At 45.0% G+C, this 19969-nt stretch overlaps 1 protein-coding gene across 8 annotated transcripts in view; it reads right to left on the bottom strand.

The window, feature by feature from the left end:
* MARK2 (microtubule affinity regulating kinase 2) overlaps nucleotides 1-19969 on the bottom strand; it is a 251027-nt gene that overhangs the window by 199581 nt on the left and 31477 nt on the right. For 2 of the 8 annotated variants that reach the window (XM_082269943.1, XM_082269941.1), the window contains exon 1: nucleotides 12997-13352. The exons of 2 other annotated variants lie outside the window; for them this stretch is intronic. In XM_082269943.1, coding sequence (XP_082126069.1) covers nucleotides 12997-13068 — 72 coding nt within the window. In that variant the 5' untranslated portion in view covers nucleotides 13069-13352. Of the gene's footprint in view, nucleotides 1-12996; nucleotides 13353-19969 lie in introns of those variants that run through there. 4 more of the 8 variants (XM_082269938.1, XM_082269942.1, XM_082269945.1 and 1 more) reach the window with 2 other exon arrangements.

The raw sequence follows: 19969 nt of genomic DNA, 5'->3' as shown, positions 1-19969 counted from the left end.
GCCATTGAAATGAATAGGATTTGTCTTGTTGGGCGTTTTGAGAGCTGATTCTAGAGCAGAAAAACTCCCCAAAACGCCTACATGTGAACGGAGCCTAAATTTGATTGGCTGTCTTTTGGGGTTGAGAGGATACCTCGACCAGACCACCCGAAAAATGGCCTCCACCAAACTGATATCTCAAAGCGCCACTTTTTAGAGCGATGCATCCAGTTATCGCTAGGCTCTATCTTTGTGGTGTATTTTATGGTCAGTTAGGTAAGCTAGGCCACTTTCCTTGTGTACTAACTATGCATTTAATGGTTTTAATGTTCCTTATAATGTAGTAAAAGGGATAAAGTGTTAGAAACACATTAAAATAATTTTAAACTCGTACATATTAAGAGGTGCTCTAGGTATTTCTTTAGGCCCTAAAAATGTCAGGGCAATAAAATCGACTCATTTTTGGAAAGTAGACAGTCCAAGGTATTTAGTAAGAAGCATGATGAAATTGTAATATTTTGTCACATTATTGGAAAAACGAAGTAAAAAAAAAAAAAAAAAAAAAGGCAAAATCTAGGCTGAAGAGCCAAAAAATGTTGGCCTCCAACCAACTGGCCTTAGAAAAGGTCATCATGAAAACACGGCTGAACTCCTAACATCTGAAATGAGCAAATAAATTAAACCTTGTACCGTAATAACACCCAGGCAATTTCCACAACCATGCTCGTCAACAGAAAAAAAAAATCTTGAAGAATAGCGTATAAACCTTTTGCCCCATTACATTTCTACCCTGAGCTACACCTGAAGGGGGCTTGTGCCTAAACTAGCCCAAAGGGAGGAGTTGACAGTCGCTGACTCTGGCTACTTCAGGGCAATATTCATATCTATGGGAACAAGCAGACTCCCACCATCCTACAACCCTGGGGATAAAGCGAGAGAGAAACCAATATAAAAACATACTATGTTACTGTGCTCCCACAATATATGGTAACCTCCTCTTCTGCACACTGAAATAAAACTGTAAGGGTCACCACTAGCTCAACTTGTCAGGCGACTTGGTCGCCTGACAAGTCGGGGTCGGTCGCTCGCCATAGAGTAGTACAGGACCCATTCTAATAGGAGCGACACAAGTGGCTCCGACTTAGAAAAAGTTTCCTGTACTACTTTGGGGCGACCTGGAGGCGACTTGCATTGACTTCAATGATATGAAGTCCGTGCAAGTCGCGCCGAGGTCGCGGTGCACGCTGTGTACTTCACAGGTTACCCCAGCAAATCATGTCGCCCCTGTCTGAATGGGCTCTAAGAATGGCAGAGTAAATAATACAAGTTTAGGGAGTTCTTGCAACGCTCAAGCACTCCATGAACTTTTTGCTTTACCAGCTATGTTCATTTCAATAAGGCCCGTTTCACACAAGCTTCAGCTTGTATAAAGGCAGTGTGAACATCATGTGTTTGTGAAACTTCAGCAAGTTTCACACAGCTTTCCCTTAAAGTGCCTTTCAGCTCCGGTTTGGAAAGATTTGACACAGACCCTAATAGGAGTGCCGATTGTCAATTTCAACAAGCTTCAAGTAATGCTGAAGCCTGCTAGCAGCTTGTTTAAAGTGAAAATCAGCACTTCCATTAGGATAGGTGTTCAACATTTACAACCTGGAGCTGAACGGTTCAGAGCTTTCATCAAGCTTTGTAGACTCTTTTCAAGCTTGCTGTTTATTACAAGCTGAAGCCTGAGCAAAACAGAGCTTAGGCCTCGTTTGCGATTGAGGAGCGGTATAACCCCGCTGCGTTTTTAACGCCCCTTAACCGCTCCCCCCCCCCCCCTTTTTTTTTTTTTTTTAATTGAATACAAAGTCTAATTGGTAGGCATTTTCATATTTTCCAATTGTTTCGAATAATGCCAGCAGGTCAAAAAGCAGATTATGCTATACACAGTGGCTAAAAATGCCAAAAGGTTAGTTGTTAGCATATATCTGCATTTGCCTTTATTCATTGCTTTAGAGCCCATTCACACAGGGGCGACACGACTTGCTGGGGCGACCTGAGAAGTCACGGTGCACAGCGACCTCGGCGTGACATGCACGGACTTCATAAAATTGAAGTCAATGCAAGTTGCCTCCAGGTCGCCCCAAAGTAGTACAGGACCCTTTTTCTAAGTCAGAGCGACTTGTGTCGCTCCTATTAGAACGGGTCCTGTGCTAATCAATGGCGGGCAACCCACCGCGACTTGTCAGGCGACCAAGTCACCTGACAAGTTGCGCTAGTGTGAATGGGGTCTTACATACATACATTGGGGGTGGAATGAGGAATTGTTAAAACCCCAGTCAAGCCTTTATAGCCGTCTGTGACCCCCTTTGGGGAGATTCACACATTTTTGTCCTGGTGACCACCTGTTGACAGAAACTTATGGGAAATCCGAAATGTTGGTGTACTGTCTCTCTATAATTTGTAAAATGCTGCGCAAACTGTTGCCACACAAAAAATCCTATATAACAACAATGCCGTATAATAATATTGGGTTGACAATGAACAGGAGGTGAGAGGATATCTTGCAATGAACACTTGTTCCAGTGACAGCTGTCTAAAATTCAGTTCCACCTAAATGATCCATATTTGTGTTACTTACAGCCTTTATATTTAAAGCATAAAGTATATATAATAAATTACACAGACACAGATTGGATGGCTGTTGCCAGGATAGAACGGTAATCATTATGTCTATTAGGAAATTCAGATCCTCGCAGAATCTCCCAGACAACGAATCCTGGGAGGGTGGGAAAGCGAGTTTTCCTTGCTGGCCACCACACTCCCCATACGGAAGGACATTTCTGCTAATAGTCATTATACACAAAGCAGGTCTCCAAGGAAAACAAGCAGCCTAGAAAGTGACCCTCAATTTACTACAATTACATCAACTTTGAAATATGATGGTGTATAAGAATTCCTCTCCAATCTTTCCATACCAAAAGCGTATGACAAGTTGGAGCTCTTCACTAATTAATGCAGTAAAGCTTCAATTAACACAGCAGTCTCCAAATACATTCATAGCCCATTATGCCAGCTGCATGTACTGGTAGGCAAATGCCACAGCTAAAGTTTTATTTTTTTTAATCGCGTTACATGTACAGGCAATAAGGGGCTTAAAGTTATCTAGTTTAGCCATTTTTAGTGGTATCAAAGCCATTTTTAGGGAAGCCCTGCCAGAGCCAGGTATAGCCTAATACCATCTAAGGGTGTATTCACACCTGTGAATGCACCAGAACTCCGATCAGATGCGATAACTCCATTGGGAGTTCCCACGATTAGCTGTGGGTGGAAGCCCAATTGAAAAGAGTGGGCGGCTGCTGGCTTCCGCAGCTAATTACAGCCAATCACTCGCATGTGATCGTTGCATAGGCGATTACACGTGGGTAGCACTGATTAGCTGTGGAAGCCTTCCACTCTTTTCAATGGGGCTGCGTCCTGCAGCTAATCGCAGGAATCCCAGATGGAGTTATCAGATCTGATTGGAGTTCTGGTGCATCTGCAGATGTGAAAGCACTCTAATGCCCCATACACACATGCAGATTATCTGCAGACTTTTGTCTGCAGACTTACCAAAACCATATAATATGAGGTCAAACCTAAACACTTTCAATTTGTATGCAATCCGGCAGGCCCTTGCACTACATAGAAAAGGTAAGTCTGCAGACAAAAGCCTGCAGATAATCTGCACGTGTGTACGGGGCATTAAAACACCTTTGTATGCACACAGCTTACATTTAATCTTGGTCAAAATGCAAGTGCATCATTTTATTTGTTACTTACTTCACTTTCCAATTTCCTTCCCTACTTCTACCCCCCAAAAAAAAAAAAAAAAAAAAAACCACACACACTTTAGGGTCCTTTCACACGATCTGCCTTCCGATGAACTCCGTTCTCTGCTCAGTGGGAAACGATCCGCCGATCCCCGCAGAGCAGGCGGATGACAGCTCCGTCACCGCTCTGTGTGCGGAGAGGGAGGTGTCAGAGCCCCGGCTGCTATCTATGGAGGAATAGAATGAGAGCGGACCGCCTGTCCATTCTCATCCGATCCCTTCTGATCCGCTGGACGGATGGAAAATAGGGTTTCCCTCCGTCCGGATTTCACTGACAGGATCGGATGCGGATGTCAGCGGACATGTCTTCACTGACATCCGCTGCCCCATAGGGATGCATGGAGCATCCGATCAGGTCTACCTAAAAAAAAAAAAAACTGACAGGCAGATCTGATCGGATCGTTCGTGTGAAAGGGGCCTTAGACAATCCATAGATGATTGGTTTTTCTTTCTTGAAATGCACCAACAGGCCCTAATGCTGCATATATATACAGATGATGGCAGTTAGGATAGATATCAGTGACTCAGGATGCTAATAGTATGTGGGCAGTAGACATAAGGCTAGTCATACATTAAGCAATGTTCTTCCTTTCCATCACAGGTTGAAGGAAAGAGAAAAGAAAAAAAAAAATGCTGGATTCCCCTATCAACACAGTGAGTGTTGATGGGGAATCCAGCAATTTTTTTTCTTCCATTTCCTTCAACCTGTGATTGAAAGAAATGCCTCTCACAGCACTATTGTGTTCTGCTGGCTTGGGGAGCCTTCCCAGCTGGCAGAAAACAATGATTACAGCTAGCGGCTATAGCCGCCAGGAGTAATCACATGGAAAAAAAAAAAAATCTGACAGGCTGGTTGTACCCAAATTCATCAATGGATCGACTTGGGTACAATCAGCCTGCCCATAGATTGATCCAATCTCAGCCAGTTACTGATAAACCGTCCCAATTTTAATCCATGTATGGCCACCATGTAAAATCCACCTTGCAGCTGCATGCAGGCAGCCTACAGAAAAGGTGGATGTAGATGCAGCAGCTGCACAAACACAGTTGCATATCAAAATTTCCCATACAACCGTCCATGCAGCTGCTGCATCTACTTCTACAGCAGGGGTCTCCAAATATTTTAAACAAAGGGCCAGTTTATTATCCTTCAGACTTTAGAAGGGCCGGATTGTGGTCCGCAGGGGCAGTAAATGTCAATGAGAATAAATATGGCCTCAGGTTTGGTGGTCAATAGGAGAAAGGAGCAGTGCCCCTATTAGTAGGGGGAATAGTGTCCCATCATTGGTATCGGTGGAAGAATTATAAGAATGGTGCCTCATATCAGTGGGAGGAATAGTGCCCCGAGGGCCAGATAAAGACTAGCAAAGGGCCACATCTGGCCCTTGGGCTGCAGTTTGGAGACCCCTGTTCTACAGGATGCCTGTGTGCAGCAGACTGGGGCTCAGCAGGGAGGACAAGGAGCGTCTGAATGAGCCTTAAAGCTTGCCACACACTAAGCCCCCGTTCACACTGGGGCGACCTGTCAGGAGACCTGGTCGCCTGACAGGTCGCCTTCCATAGAGAAGCTGCGGACCCGTTCTAATAGGAGCGACACAAGTCGCTCCGACTTAGAAAAAGGGTCCGGAGCTTCTTTGGGGCGACCCGGAGCGACCTGCATAGACTTCAATGTTATGAAGTCCAAGCTGGCCGCTCCGAGGTCGCGGTGCGAGCAGCGCGCCGCGACCCATGAGGTCGCCCTGCAAAGTAGCGTCGCCCCAGTGTGAATGGGGCCTAATAGATTTAGATTGTGTAAAAAGATTCATACAAAATGTAAAATTACATTTTTGAGTGAATGAACTTTCTCTGAACTATACCACATTCACTGTTGCAAATTGGTTGTTTGAGAATAATATTCATTCCGACTCCTTTAAATTCTCAAAAATGAACCTTGATTTGACCCCACTAACGATAAGAAAATCGATAATGTTCAAACATGGCCAGCAAGTTCTTCACGTCACCTCCCTGACAAAAAGCTCCTTGTAAACAGTACAGTAGGGAAATATCGGGTCATTCACTTTTACAGCAACAAAGGCTTACGCTGGAAACGACGCAGGAAAGGTAAACAGATAAGGTTGCAGTACAATTGAGGAAAAAAAAAAAAAAAAGCCACACCCACACTTGCTGGACGGCTCTTGGCTCGGACCTGTTTGAAGGTAAAAGACGGAAGAAACTTTTGCTGTAACTCCATAACAAGAGGGAACGCCACCATTTCCCCATCATCCCAAAAGAAATACACATAGCTTCTTGAATAAGAGATTTGATGAAACCTTGGCTTTAAAAGGTCTTCAGAAATGATTTCCTTAGGAATTACTATCTCCATTGCTTATAAGTGACATGCAAAAAAATAAAAAAATAAAATAAATGTATAAACTTGCTCTGCAAAGCTAGCAATCTAGTGTAGTAAACCCAAACAAAACTTCACTCATTAGCTCCCTGAAATGGTAAAAATAAAGTTGAAAAGCCTTTTATTAAAATATATTAAAACATGATAAATCAACCTCATATTAAAATAAAAAATAAAGTGCATATATCCTCTCCAAAAAATGTGTCCAATAAATTGTAAGAAAGTTCATCAATAGTCATAGTGCACTAAGGTGTGCAAATTAATAATGAATCAATAAAGTGCAAAAAAGGTGCTCCAGTGCAAACATAAAATAATTCGTGCTCTTTGTGCCCCTCCAGGAACCCTACTCACCAGAACAAATGGACCCTAACACGGATCAAAAGAGCCTGGGTATAAGCAGATGGTTTTGCACCAGATCTTCTCCTTAGTATGAAAGGTGGGGCTATATGGATATCCTTATGGTATGGTGGTCCTAAATGGCTCCAATGAAATAATGCCAACAAAAGTTCCAGAAATAGTGAAGCCCGTTTTAAAAATGTTTAATAATATATTAGACAAAAAAAACCTCACGAAAGTAGTGATATTGAAAGCAGGGAACAGCTGTAAATGGCTCCAGGAACGCCGCGTTCCTGGAAGTGAACCGGAAGTGACGTAGCCAAGTTGCCGTACCGTAAATACGTTGACGCGTTTCGCCCTCCCACTTGGGCGTTATCATAGACATCATTTCTGGACATGAATTTATACTATGCTGGGTGTACACCTCCTATCCAGTGCTCCTCCCGTAATAAGCCTTTTGTTAGATTTGTTTGACAAGTACAAAGTTAAGGCCCGTACACACGTAGAGATTGTCGGCCGTAAATATTCGGCCAACGTCCGATCGGCCGATTGTCGGCTTGTTAGTATGATGCTTCCGACAACCGACTGTGACTTTTCGGCCGAACAGAATCTGGTGTGCAGGCTTTAAAATTTTTGTTGGCCAACACCAGAACGGCCGATTGTTCGTCAGTCAGTACAGAATTCGTCCGACAAACAGCAGATGAGCAAGACTGGGCATGCTCAGAGAAGAAAAAACACACGGAAAGTTAACCATCACATGACATCACTTCTGCAGTCGGCTGTTGTTGGCCGACAAAATTCGTGTGCAGTCTTTAGCACTTTTCAACCGACAGGACAGCACCGGACAAAAGACGGCCGATCGTTCGACCGACAATCGCTATGTGTGTACGGGGCTTTAGGCTCCATTCACATTTTTGCGATTTGGAATCGTGGGCAAAATCCCTGCGATTCTGCCTGCAATTCCAAATCATGTGGCAGTCTGTGAAAAATGCCCAGTGCGCGTTCATTCATTCTAAATAGCAACCCAAATGCGGTGCAATGATTGTCAGTGATTATCAAGCGACAGAATCGCACTGTAGTTGAGGAAAATGCAACTTTAAGGTGCAGGTTGAAGCTTGTTGCCCAAAAGGGAGTAGGAGCTTCTTGTGGGCTACAAACACACATAGGGCAGCCCATTGAAGCAAATGCGTGACATGCTGAATCGTGTGAAAATCCCGCCACAATATAGGGAGCAAGAAAACTAGTTCTCCCTATACAAAGTGTGAATAGGGCCTTGCAGATAATCTGTGCTTGTCAGTTACACTGTTTACAGCCATTAACATAAACGAGAAAACACCCATCCCCTGTTATTTTTGGGGGGGGGTATTCTGAAGCCCTGTTCTAAAGTGGGGTACACACTAGTAGAAAATCTGCCGAAAATTCCCGTCATCGTACAATTTTCGGCTAGTGTGTACACAGCGAGAAATTTCGTGAACATTTATACACTGTCAACTAAAAAACGGTCAAGACCGCTGAGCAAGAGAGAGAAAAATCGGAATATATTTCGTCCGATTTCCGTCAAGTGTGCACGAGCCTTTAAGGTGACAAGACTGCTCCTCCAAAAGATAGAGAACGGTGAACAATCAGTGTCAATCTAAGAGAGGAAGTGTGTTACTGGCAGGATCATCAAGGGAGATATAGAAACAAAATAAGCCTGAAAAGGAAAATTAATGCAGCCATAACATCTATGAAGTGTCACTATCCGACAGGTTTGTTCTTCAGTATAGATACACTTCAATATGAAACCAGCAACACCAATGTTAGAGCCGGTTCACACTAGCGCGACTTGTCAGGCGACTTGTCAGCCTGACAAGTCGCGCTCCCTCGCGGTCCATTGACCGCTACAGGACCCGTTCTAATAGGAGCGACACAAGTCGCTCCGACTTAGAAAAAAGGGTCCTGTACTACTTCGGGGCGACCTCGGAGCGACTTGCATAGACTTCCATTATGTGAAGTCCCTGCAAGTGGCTCCGAAGTCGTGGTGCAATGTAATGCACAAGTCGCCCCCGAAGTAGTAAGGAGTCCTGTCGCCTCAGTGTGAACCAAGTCTTAAAGTAGCAGGTCACACTGAGAAATAAAAAGGTCCCTAAAACAAAAAGTATGAAATGCTGAGTGTCCTTATTTGGAGATTTGCAACTTTTGGATGCTGGGATGCAGAAAAGATTTAGTACCGGTAGTGTTACATTATAGCCCAACTCCAACCAAAATATTCATGTGTTTTTTTAGAGCAAGAAACTGGGCACACACAGATTAAAGTTTGGCCGGTTCACCAGGGAACCAATCGCATTTCAATGGGTGTGTGACCCTCACTGTCACACAGAAGTCAATCAGTAAGTGGAGTTCTGTCGAGCGAGATTGCCAAAGAACTTTCACTCGATCGGCTGCAGTGCTGATCAATGTATTGTGACAGAGAATGAGACCCGGTGTCAGAATACAAAAGCCTTGGTGTAGATGGGGGAATTTTTTTTCATCTTCATTTAGACCACTGACTGAAAAAAAATAAAAAAGTGTTAACTTGTCTTTAGAACCTCTGGCAGGCTTTTACCGTGTGTTCCCTATTGGGCATCTTCCACTTTCCTCTTCCTGCGATGAGTAATTTAGGGACACAAAAAACATTTTAGTACACTGTGGATAATTTAGAAATTCTGCCAATTTTATTCTCAACCTATGTGCCTGAACTGGAGCACATGGAAACGAATTCACAGAACACTGGAAATCCAGTTCTGACTGTGAGCCTTGGTTCACACCTATGTGATGCGTGAAACGCAGGGAATCCTGTGCGTTTCCCCACATGGCATTATAATTGCAAGGCGTCCATGCATTTGCCAGAATCACATTGCATGGGTGTAGACACCCATGTTTGCGAGTCAGGTGCAGGAGAAAAAAAAAAAGGGCCCTGCACCATTTTGATGCAGATGCGATGCAATTTCAGCCATACAAAATGTATGGCTAAAATTGCACTGCACAGACATAAGTGATGTGCACAGGAATGCGATGCGATTCCTGTGTGAATCACATGTGGTGTCTACATTACACAACTGCGAACCCAGGCTAAAATCATCATAATAAAAAATACAGCTATATTAGGCCTGGTTCACACCTCACTTATGCGTTTTTTTGGTGCTTATGCAGAAACGCACTACAGTTCATTTAACATGGTTTCCTATGGGATACGTTTACATTTATACTATTTTCAGCCGCTGCATTTTTGCAAAGGGTCAGGGACTTTTTTTTTTATGGTTCAATACAAGCTGCAGAAAAGCAAGTTGTGCGTTTTTGCCATGATTAACATTTTTTTAATATGCCCAACAAATTGGCCAGAAAAAAAAATGCAAATCGCAGTAAAATCGGGTGTGCAAAAATGCAAAACCCACGACAAACAGCACTGCAGAAACAGATCAAAAGCAAACCGCATAGGTGTGATCCGAGTCTAAGGCCCCATTCACACTGATGCGGTGAGGTTTGACGGCACTGTGGGCACAGTGTACCTGCCGGTTTGGACCGGGTTAGCTGCATTTCCATAGAGTTCTATATTGTCCCACAATTTCAGTGCACTTTCTGAAAGCACACTAAAACCGCGGAATAGAACTCTATGGCAAAGCACAGCTAACCCGCACCAAACCGTCAAGTACACCGCACTACACCCACGGTGCCGTCAAACCGCACCACAACAGTGTGAAAAGGACCAGTGGCGGGCGCCATGTACTCCGGACTAAAGAGGAGAGAGACCTGCCAGCCTATCAGCACTCAGTTTAAAAGCCTGCAATAATGATGGTATGGGGGTGCATTAGTGTATACAGAACGGGCAGACTGCACATCTGGAAAGGCACCCATGCTGAAAGATATATCCAGGTATTAGAGCAGTATATGCATATTTCAGCAACACAATGCTAAACTACATATTGCATCTACGACAACAGCATGGCTTCGTAGTAGAAGAGTCCAGGTGCTTATCTGGCCTTCCTGCAGTCCAGACCTTTTTACTAATTGAAAATATTTGGTGCATCTTGAAAACGAAAAATATGACAAAGACCCAGGACTATTGAGCAGTTAGAAGCCTATATCAGGCAAGAATGGGACAACATTCCTCTCCCAAAACCTCAGCAACCGGTCATCTCAGTTTCCAGAGTATTGGTAAAAGAAGGGGGGATGCTACACCGTGATAAACATGGCCCAACTTTTTTGAGATATGTTGCTGCCATCAATTTCAAAAGTACCTTTTCTTTATTAAGCAGTTGTTAACCCACGGCTGGTTTAAAAAAAAAAAAAAGAAAACACACACACACCTCTTTAAGGCAATTGCATAATGTGGATCAAAAAAGCAAGGAGATTTCCAGTCACTAATTACCAACCAGCCAGCAACCAACCGAATTAACCTGTCTAACAGTATGCGTTAAAAGTAGGGGTTTAGTTGCACACATTTGCAAATACATGCGTAAGCTGCAGGCCACAGCAAGGCACCCTGATATCTGCAGACCCTAACTCTGCCTTTAAAGAGTCTCCACAATGGGAGCACATGCATTCTGATGCCGTGGGCTGCAGCTTACGCATGTATTCGCAAATGTGTGCAACTAAACCCCTGCTTTTAACGCATACTGTTAAACAGGTTAATTCGGTTGGTTGCTGGCTGGTTGGCAAGTAGTGACTGGAAATCTCCTTGCTTTTTTGATCTGCTTTTGCCCTTCCAGTGCTCCTTACTGTTAAGACAAGTTATAGGTGGGGAAGGTGACCACTTTTTGAAATTGCAAAATGTGCTAGTATGCATAGCATACTAGCACATTACAAAATACTTACCTTAGAACGAAGCCCTCCAGCAGAGCACTGCACTGAGAGGACTGACATCATCCCCCAGTCTTTCTTCCGGGTTTGCTCGCTCTGGCTGTGCATTTGGCCAAAGCAGTGATGACATCACTACCTCGAGCCCTCAGTTCTGGCATCAAGCTCTGAAGTTTTGGCAAGGTATGCCAGGTCTTCAGAGTGCATGCGTCAGTGATGTCACCGGCTGCATCCAGGGTGAATATCTCCTAAACGGTAAGGCTCCGTTCACATGTAGGCGTTTTGGGGTGTTTTTGGGGAGTTTTTCTGCTCTAGGATCAGCTCTCAAAACGCCCAACATGACAAATCCTATTCATTTCAATGGCCCCTGTTCACATCTGAGCGGTTTGATGCCGTGAGCAAAACGCCCAACGCTCAAAAAAGTACAGGAGCTTCTTTTTGGGCAGATTACAGGCGGTTTCCATTGGTCTCTATTCAATCTAAAAACGCCTGCACAAAAACGCCTGTAAAACACTTGCAAAAACGCCCATAAAAATGCCTGAAAAAACGCCCATAAAAATGCCTGTAATAGCAATGCCAAGATGTGAACGTAGCCTTAGACCCCGTTCACACTGAGGCGACCTGGTCGCCATAGGTCGCCTGCCATAGAGAAGCTGTGGACCCGTTCTAATAGGAGCGACACAAGTCGCTCCGACTTAGAAAAAGGGTCCGGAGCTTCTTTGGGGCGACCTGGAGCGACCTGCATTGACTTCAATGATATGAAGTCCGTGCCGGCCGCTCCGAGGTCGCGGTGCGAGCTGCGCACCGCGACCTGTGAGATCGCCCCGGCAAGTCGGATTGCCCCAGTGTGAACGGAGTCTAAAGTCACAAAGCGGCTTTTACTACCGCTTTAAAAATGTTACATTTTCCCAGTTTAAACATTCGATTTTCTATCATGAAAAAAAAATGTTTTTTGTTTTATGAGATTTGGAAAGCCTTCTGTTTTTATGTAGATTTTACACAAGGTAATACTAAAACTGTGTAGATTTTACACAGCATCCCAACTTTTTTTAGAACTGGGGGTTGTACCTAAAACAGATAAAGATGTAAAAGGACCGGTTCTGTTCTCAAGCAACATAAAAATGGGGATCCATAAAGAAAAGCACATTCCTTTACTTTGAAGTCACCTGTCAATTTCACAACTTCATGGCCAGGAGGACAATGTCAATACATTACCTTCGTTTTACCATTAACATTGCTCTCCCGAGGCCTACCAACCCTCTCTCAAAAAGTCCCAGATGAATAAAGACACTAGATGATCAAATTAATAAACAGTACAGCTTGACAAAAAATAATCACCTGCTAGCAAGTCCAAATCAAAAAGCAAAAGTAATATATAAACCTAACTACCTTAGTCGGTTGTCACCAGCACACCTACGTAAAGACAGAATTGACGGAATTCTCATTTGATCACCACCGTTCACAGGATCATTCTCAAGAGTGTTAACATTTTGCAACCCCCACCGATCAGCACACATACGGAGCCACAAACTCACACGCCACCTAGCAAGGTAGAAAACTTTGATCCCATTGCACATTAAACGTAGGTCATTCAATGCAATCTGAGAAATGAAAGCTATTACAGACCTCATGAGGAAGCAGTGGGTTCATACAAGAGTCAGGATGATCACGACGCTTGGCTGCTATGTCCTCCAGCATGGCTTTTCAAAGCAGAATCCCACTCATGTAAATAAAAAGACTTTAGCCAGATTTCTTTCTTTTTTTTTTTCTTGTAATCCGTCAGTCCAGACTTTGTGGCAAGGGGGAGGTACACCTACTTTGCTCGCTCACGTTCCCTTCTTGACTAAACTCAAAAGCAGGAAGTTACCACCCTGCAATATCACGCAGGGAGGAGAGGCTGACCTGTCCCCTCCTTGCTAGGGCAGGTAATGCTGGTGAGACACAAGCTGACATCATGGCATTCTCCACCAGTCTACAGCAGATCTCGCGAACACACACACTGCTTCAGAGTAAGAGAAAGGTAATTCTTCCTTTCCCAACCCCCTCATCCAAGCAAGCAAGTTCTGCTCCTCCTCTTCCTATAGAGGACACCAAAGCTTTGCCTTGTCTGACTGTTGAATCTTGTGCAACAGAGCAAGAGAATAAGGAGGGAACTGGAGGATCACATTATTTGCATTAATCCTCGCAAACAATCCCAACAATAGTCAATGACCTACGATTGTGTACAGAAAAACACACACAGGACTGTGTGAGACACAGGAGAAAAGTGCCAAATCAAAATTCATTCACATTTCTGACCTCCTACGGATAGGAGTTTTCTATTTCACTTTATTAGGACTTCACAAAGCTTTATTTCTGTGCTAAAATCATCACACTTCATTAATATAGACGTTTATACAGTCTTAGTGCCGGTTCACACTAATGCCATCACAGACATCGCATAGGATTCGGAGCGCACTGCTCCTAAAATCACATGCGATGTCCATACAGTTTGTATGGCTGAATTTGCACCGCAATCGCAGTGAACACACACAGGACCCTTTTTTTGGTCCACAGCAGAATCTGATCACATGGTGGTTTCACACCAGTGCGATCCAATCTCTGTGCGAACTGTCAGATCGCACTGCGATACGCGATCTGATCTGGGGGTGTCAGTCCCGGTTCACACTATTGCGATGCGGGAACACTGCGATTATACTGCGTGTTCAAGCATCGCATCTGAAGCACAGACAGCTCACACTGCCATATGCGATACGCTGGGGGTGTCAATTCGTAGTTAAGTGCCTGTTCACACTATTGCGATGCGGGAACACTGCGAATATACTACATGTTCCCGCATCGCATCCGCAGCACAGGCAGTTCACACTGCCATATGCGCGATACATTGGCAGAGTCAATTCAAAGTTAATGACACCCCCCGATCAGATCGCATATCGCAGTGCGATCTGACAGTTCACACAGGAATCGGATCACACAGGTGTGAACCACCATGCGATCCGATTCTGCTGCGGACCAAAAAATGGTCCTGTGCGTGTTCACTGCGACTGCGGTGCAAATTCAGCCATACAAACTGTATGTCTGAACTCGCACTGCACAGACATCGTATGTGATTTTAGGAGCAGTGCGCTCCGAATCATATGCGATGTCTGTGATCGCAATAGTGTGACCCGGCACTTAACTACGAATTGACACCCCCAGCGTATCGCCATATATGGCAGTGTGAACTGCCTGTGCTGCGGATGCGATGCGGAAACAAGCAGTATATTCGCAGTGTTCCCGCATCACAATAGTGTGAACCGCCAATTATGGAAGAAGTAAAACAATACTGTACATCGGAATAAATGTTTGCCGATTTGACACACTCAGAGCCAGTTCACACTGGGGCGACTTGTCAGGCGACTTGGTCGCCTGCCATAGATTCGCACAGGACCCGTTCTAATAGGAGCGACACAAGTCGCTCCGACTTAGAAAAAGGGTCCTGTACTACTTTGGGGCGACCTGGAGCGACCTGCATTGACTTCAATGATATGAAGTCCGTGCCGGTCGCTCCAAGGTCGCGGTGCGCGCTGTGCAACCCCACTTCACAGGTCGCCCCAGCAGTCAAATCGCCTCAGTGTTAACCGGCTCTCAGTGAGACCAAAAACAAACAAACAAACACAATCTACATTCTCAATATATTGTATTTAGAACTTGCGCCTAGATTCACACATATGCGATGCAGGGAACGCAGGGATTTCTGGGCATTTCAGCACCGCATTGCAATTGCACTGGGTTTGCGATTCACTGCGGGTGTCAATAAAAAAGTCAACACCCCAAAAGGATCGCAGTTTGGTTTGTCCACACTGGATCGCAAAGTACAAAACAACAAATGCAATGAGGTTGTGTTTCACTCCAAAACAGGTGCCTACACTTTGATGCGATGCGATGCGTTGTGGATTTAAGTCCCGGTTCACACTTCTGCGATGCAGGAACGCTGCAAATATGCAGCGTGTTCCCGCATCGCATCCGCACCTCTGGCAGTTCACACTGCCATATGTGATACGCTGGGGGTGTCAATTAAAAAAGTTAACGACACCCCCAGTTGAGATCGCATATCGCAGTGTGATCTGCAAGTTGGCACAGAATCGGATCGCACTAGTGTAAACCACCATGCGATCCAATTCTGCTTCGGATAAAAAAAAAAAAAAGGGGTCATGTGCGTGTTTAGTGCGGATGCGGTGCAAATTCAGCCATACAAACTGTATGGACCGCACAGAGATGGCATGTAATTTAGGAGCAGTGCGCTCCGAATTACATGTGATCTCTGTGATCGCACTAATGTGAACCGGACCTGAACCTTTTCAAAATGACTGGGCTCAAATCACACCGCACTGAAACGCATGTGAATTGCACAGGAATGCAGTGCGGTTCCTGCGCAATTCACATTATTATTATACAGGATTTATATAGCACAGCGCTTTATAATATGAGGGAAGACAATAGAGTTACATTACAATTCAATACAGGAGGAATTAGAGGGCCCTGCTCATTAGAGCTTACAATCTAGAAGGAAGGGTGAAACAAAAAGACAATAAGAGTCCCTTTCACACAGGCTTTCCAATCTGGTCCACCTGTCAGTTTTTCAGGTGGACCGGATTGGATGCTCCATGCAGCAGCAGATGTCAGCGGAGACATCTCCACTGACACCCGCTGCCATCCGATCCTGTCCGTGAAATCCGGGCGGATGGAAAGCCTATTTTCCATTCGTCTGGAGGATCGGATAAGATCAGATGAAAATGCACAGGCGGTCTGCTTTCATCCGATCTCCCATAGAGGAGAGCGGGGCTCTGACCGCTCCATCTCTGCAAAATAAGCGGAGACATAGCTGTCATCCGCCTGCTCAGCGGGGATCGGCGGATAAATCCCCGCTGAGAAAAACTGAGTCTGTCGGGCACACCGGGCGTGTGAAAGGGGCCTCACTGTTGGGGATAAGCGAATGGAGAAAAAGAAAAAACAGTTAGGTGTGGGTAGAATAGGCTAATCTGAAGAGGAGGGTTTTTAGGGATCTTCTAAAAGCTAATAGGGTAGGAGATAATTGGACAGATAAGGGTAAGGAGTTCCATAGGATTGGAGAGGCTCTGGAAAAGTCCTAGAGGAGAGTATGGAAGGAGGCAAAGAGTGAGCTAGAGAGCAGGTGGTTTTGAGAGGAACGAATAGAGCGATTAGGTTGGTATTTTGAGACTAGGCTAGTGATGTAGCTGGGGGATAAATTGCGGATGGCTTTGTAAGATGTTGTAAGTATTTTGAATGTAATTCATTGGGTGAGCAGAAGCCAGTGGAGGGATTGACAGGAGTAGCGGACACTGAACGATTGGTAAGGTGGATTATTCTGATAGCAGCATTCATGATAGATTGAAGGTGGAATACATGCCAATTATAGTGTGAAACGTGGCTTAAAGCGGTAGTATCCCGCTTTTTTACACTTTTACCTACAGGTAAGCCTATAATAAGGCTTACCTGTAGGTACAAATAATATCTCCTAAACCGGCATGGTTTAGGAGATATTTACAGTGCATGCAGCCGCTCGCGCGAGCGGCGCATGTGCTCTGAAGGTCCGGGGGGACCTTCAATCTATTTGCCGGGAGCTTGCCGGAAAATCACTACCGCGCGCATGCGCGTGAGTGACGTCATCGCTGCTTCGGGCCAATCATCGCGCCGGAGCCGTCTCTTCCAGCCAATCACCGCGCCGGAGCCGCCGAACCCGGAAGAGACGGCGAGGGATCATGGCAGCGCCCGCAGCGATGTCCGGGGGTCCGTGTCGGGGCTTCGTTCTAAGGTAAGTAATACATAATGAGCTAGTATGCGATGCATACTAGCTCATTATGCCTTTGTCTTGCAGGTTTTTTTTTTTTTTTTTGAACTTTGGGTTTACAACCGCTTTAAAGCTGGTTTACACCACATGCAGTCCAGTATGTTTTTACACTGCATCAAAAACGCATGCGCGGTGTTTAGCATGGATTGCAATGGCCCTAGTTCACACCAGCGCAGTCAACAAAAGTAGAGGATATTGCATTTTTTCTGTATGGAAGACATCTGGAAAGGGCAAACAGAGCAAAAACGCACCTCCTTGATTGTTAACCAAGATGGAGAAAAAAAAAAAAAAAAACTCTGAAAACGCATCAAAAACATACCGGAAGGCATCAAAAACACGCATGCAGAAACGCATCTATGCAAATATAACTCACGGAGCCGAGATCTCCGTGATTTATATTTTCATAGACCCACCGTCGCCTTTACATTTAGGAGCCGAGATCAGGGAAATCAGAGGGGTTGGAGCGGAGATGATTTCATGTACCCGCGGCAACAGCTGATGCGGTGTAACGTTACAAAACACTACCCAGAGAAAATTCCCTACCCTCTGCAGCTATGAGCATGCGCAGTGGTAAGCTGCTCAGCTGTTCCATGACGTATGTGCACAGGAAGTGACGAGGGTAGGGAATTTTCACGAGGTAGGGTTTTTTTAATGTTACACCGGCAACAAAAGTGAGTACACTGTTAAGTAAAAATGTCCAAATTGGGCACAATTAGCAATTTTCCCTCCTGGTGTCATGTGACTCGTTTGTGTTACAAGGTCTCAGGTGTGAATGAGGAGCAGGTGTGTTAAATTTGGTGTTATCGCTCTCACTCTCTCATACTGGTCACTGGAAGTTCATAATGGCACCTCATGGCAAAGAACTCTCTGAGGATCTGAAAAGAATTGTTGCTCTACATAAAGATGACCAGGCTATAAGAAGATTGCAAAGTCCCTGAAACTGAGCTACAGCACGGTGGCCAAGACCATCCAGCGGTTTAACAGGACAGGTTCCACTCAGAACAGGCCTTGCCATGGTCGACCAAAGAAGTTGAGTGCACGTGCTCAGCGTCATATCCAGAGGTTGTCTTTGGGAAATAGGCATATGAGTGCTGCCAGCATTGCTGCAGAGGTTGAAGGGGTGGGGGGTCAGCCTGTCAGTGCTCAGACCATACGCCGCACACTGCATCAAATTGGTCTGCATGGCTGTCGTCCCAGAAGATGAAGATCTCTTCTAAAGATGGTTGCACAAGAAAGCCCGCAAACAGTTTGCTGAAGACAAGCAGGCTAAGGTCATGGATTACTGGGACCATGTCCTGTGGTCTGATGAGACCAAGATAAACTTATTTGGTTCAGATGGTGTCAAACATGTGTGGCGGCAACCAGGTGAGGAGTACAAAGACAAGTGTGTCTTGCCTACGGTCAAGCATGGTGGTGGGAGTGTCATGGTCTGGGGCTGCATGAGTGCTGCCGGCACTGGGGAGCTACAGTCCATTGAGGGAACCATGAGTGCCAACATGTACTGTGACATACTGAAGCAGAGCATGATCCCCACTCTGAGACTGGGCCACAGGCAGTTTTCCAACATAACGACCCCAAACACCTCCAAGACCACTGCATTGCTAAAGAAGCTGAGGGTAAAGGTGATGGACTGGCCAAGCATGTCTCCAGACCTAAACCCTATTGAGCATTTGCGTGGCATCCTCAAATGGAAGGTGGAGGAGAGCAGGTCTCCAACATCCACCAAGTCTGTGATGTCCTAATTGAGAGGAGTGGAAGAGGACTCCAGTGGCAATCTGTGAAGCTCTGGTGAACTCCATGCCCAAGAGAGTTAAGACAGTGCTGGAAAATAATGGTGGCCACACAAAATAGTGACACTTTGGACCCAATTTGGACATTTACACTTAGGGGTGTACTCACTTTTGTGGCCAGCAGTTTAGACAATAATGGCTGTGTGTTGAGTTATTTTGAGGGGACAGCAAATTTACACTGTTATACAAGCTGTACACTCACTACTTTGTAGCAAAGTGTCATTTCTTCAGTGTTGTCACATGAAAAATGTGAGGGGTGTACTCACTTTTGTGAGATACTGTATGTCTAAATTCACGATACCTCCATTTTGTAGAAGAGGGCACATATCACATGGGTACCGGTTTATAATCGTTCAACATCACTCCACACACGTTTTGCTTGTTTTAAACAAAAAAGTAACAAAACATAGGCTGTCAGTAAATCAGAGGCAGCTCTAGTAAGATTTTATCACGTCACTTTCCCTTCCCTGCTTCCTAAAGAATGCTAGAAAACAAAGCTCCCTGCCCCCAGATAGTACATTGCAAGAGAAACCAGTTGTCTGCAAAACTAGGGAAACTAAATGCATTCTTATTTTTTATGTGTAAGCTCACAAAAGCAGTGGAGGTGAGGTTATAGTATTGACAGTTTAAACTGTTAGGTCTAAGTGCAGGTACATAGAGCTTTCAATTTCTTCCCAATAACCCTGGAAACCCAAACCTGGTACGCTACGCTCTACAATGTACAGTAAATATCAATTTCAGCTCCCTAATCAGCAGCTCCAATTTCCTTAAAAAGGCCCCTTTAACAAGGGGCGGACCCTGTTCAGATCAGCAGGGGATCCGCTCACAGATCCCCTGCTGATCAGATCAGAGCGCGACGGGGTACAGGTCCGTGTCAGCTCAGTTTCTACAGAGCCCACGCTGCTCTACAGGCAGCTGGGGACTCTGCTGCATGTTTACACCAGACTACCTCCAATTT

Source organism: Pelophylax lessonae (assembly GCF_965119305.1).
Source record: "Pelophylax lessonae genome assembly, chromosome: 10".
NCBI lineage: Eukaryota > Metazoa > Chordata > Amphibia > Anura > Ranidae > Pelophylax > Pelophylax lessonae.
The sequence above is the reverse complement of the archived record's forward strand: the minus strand, read 5'-3'. Positions and strand labels throughout refer to the sequence as shown.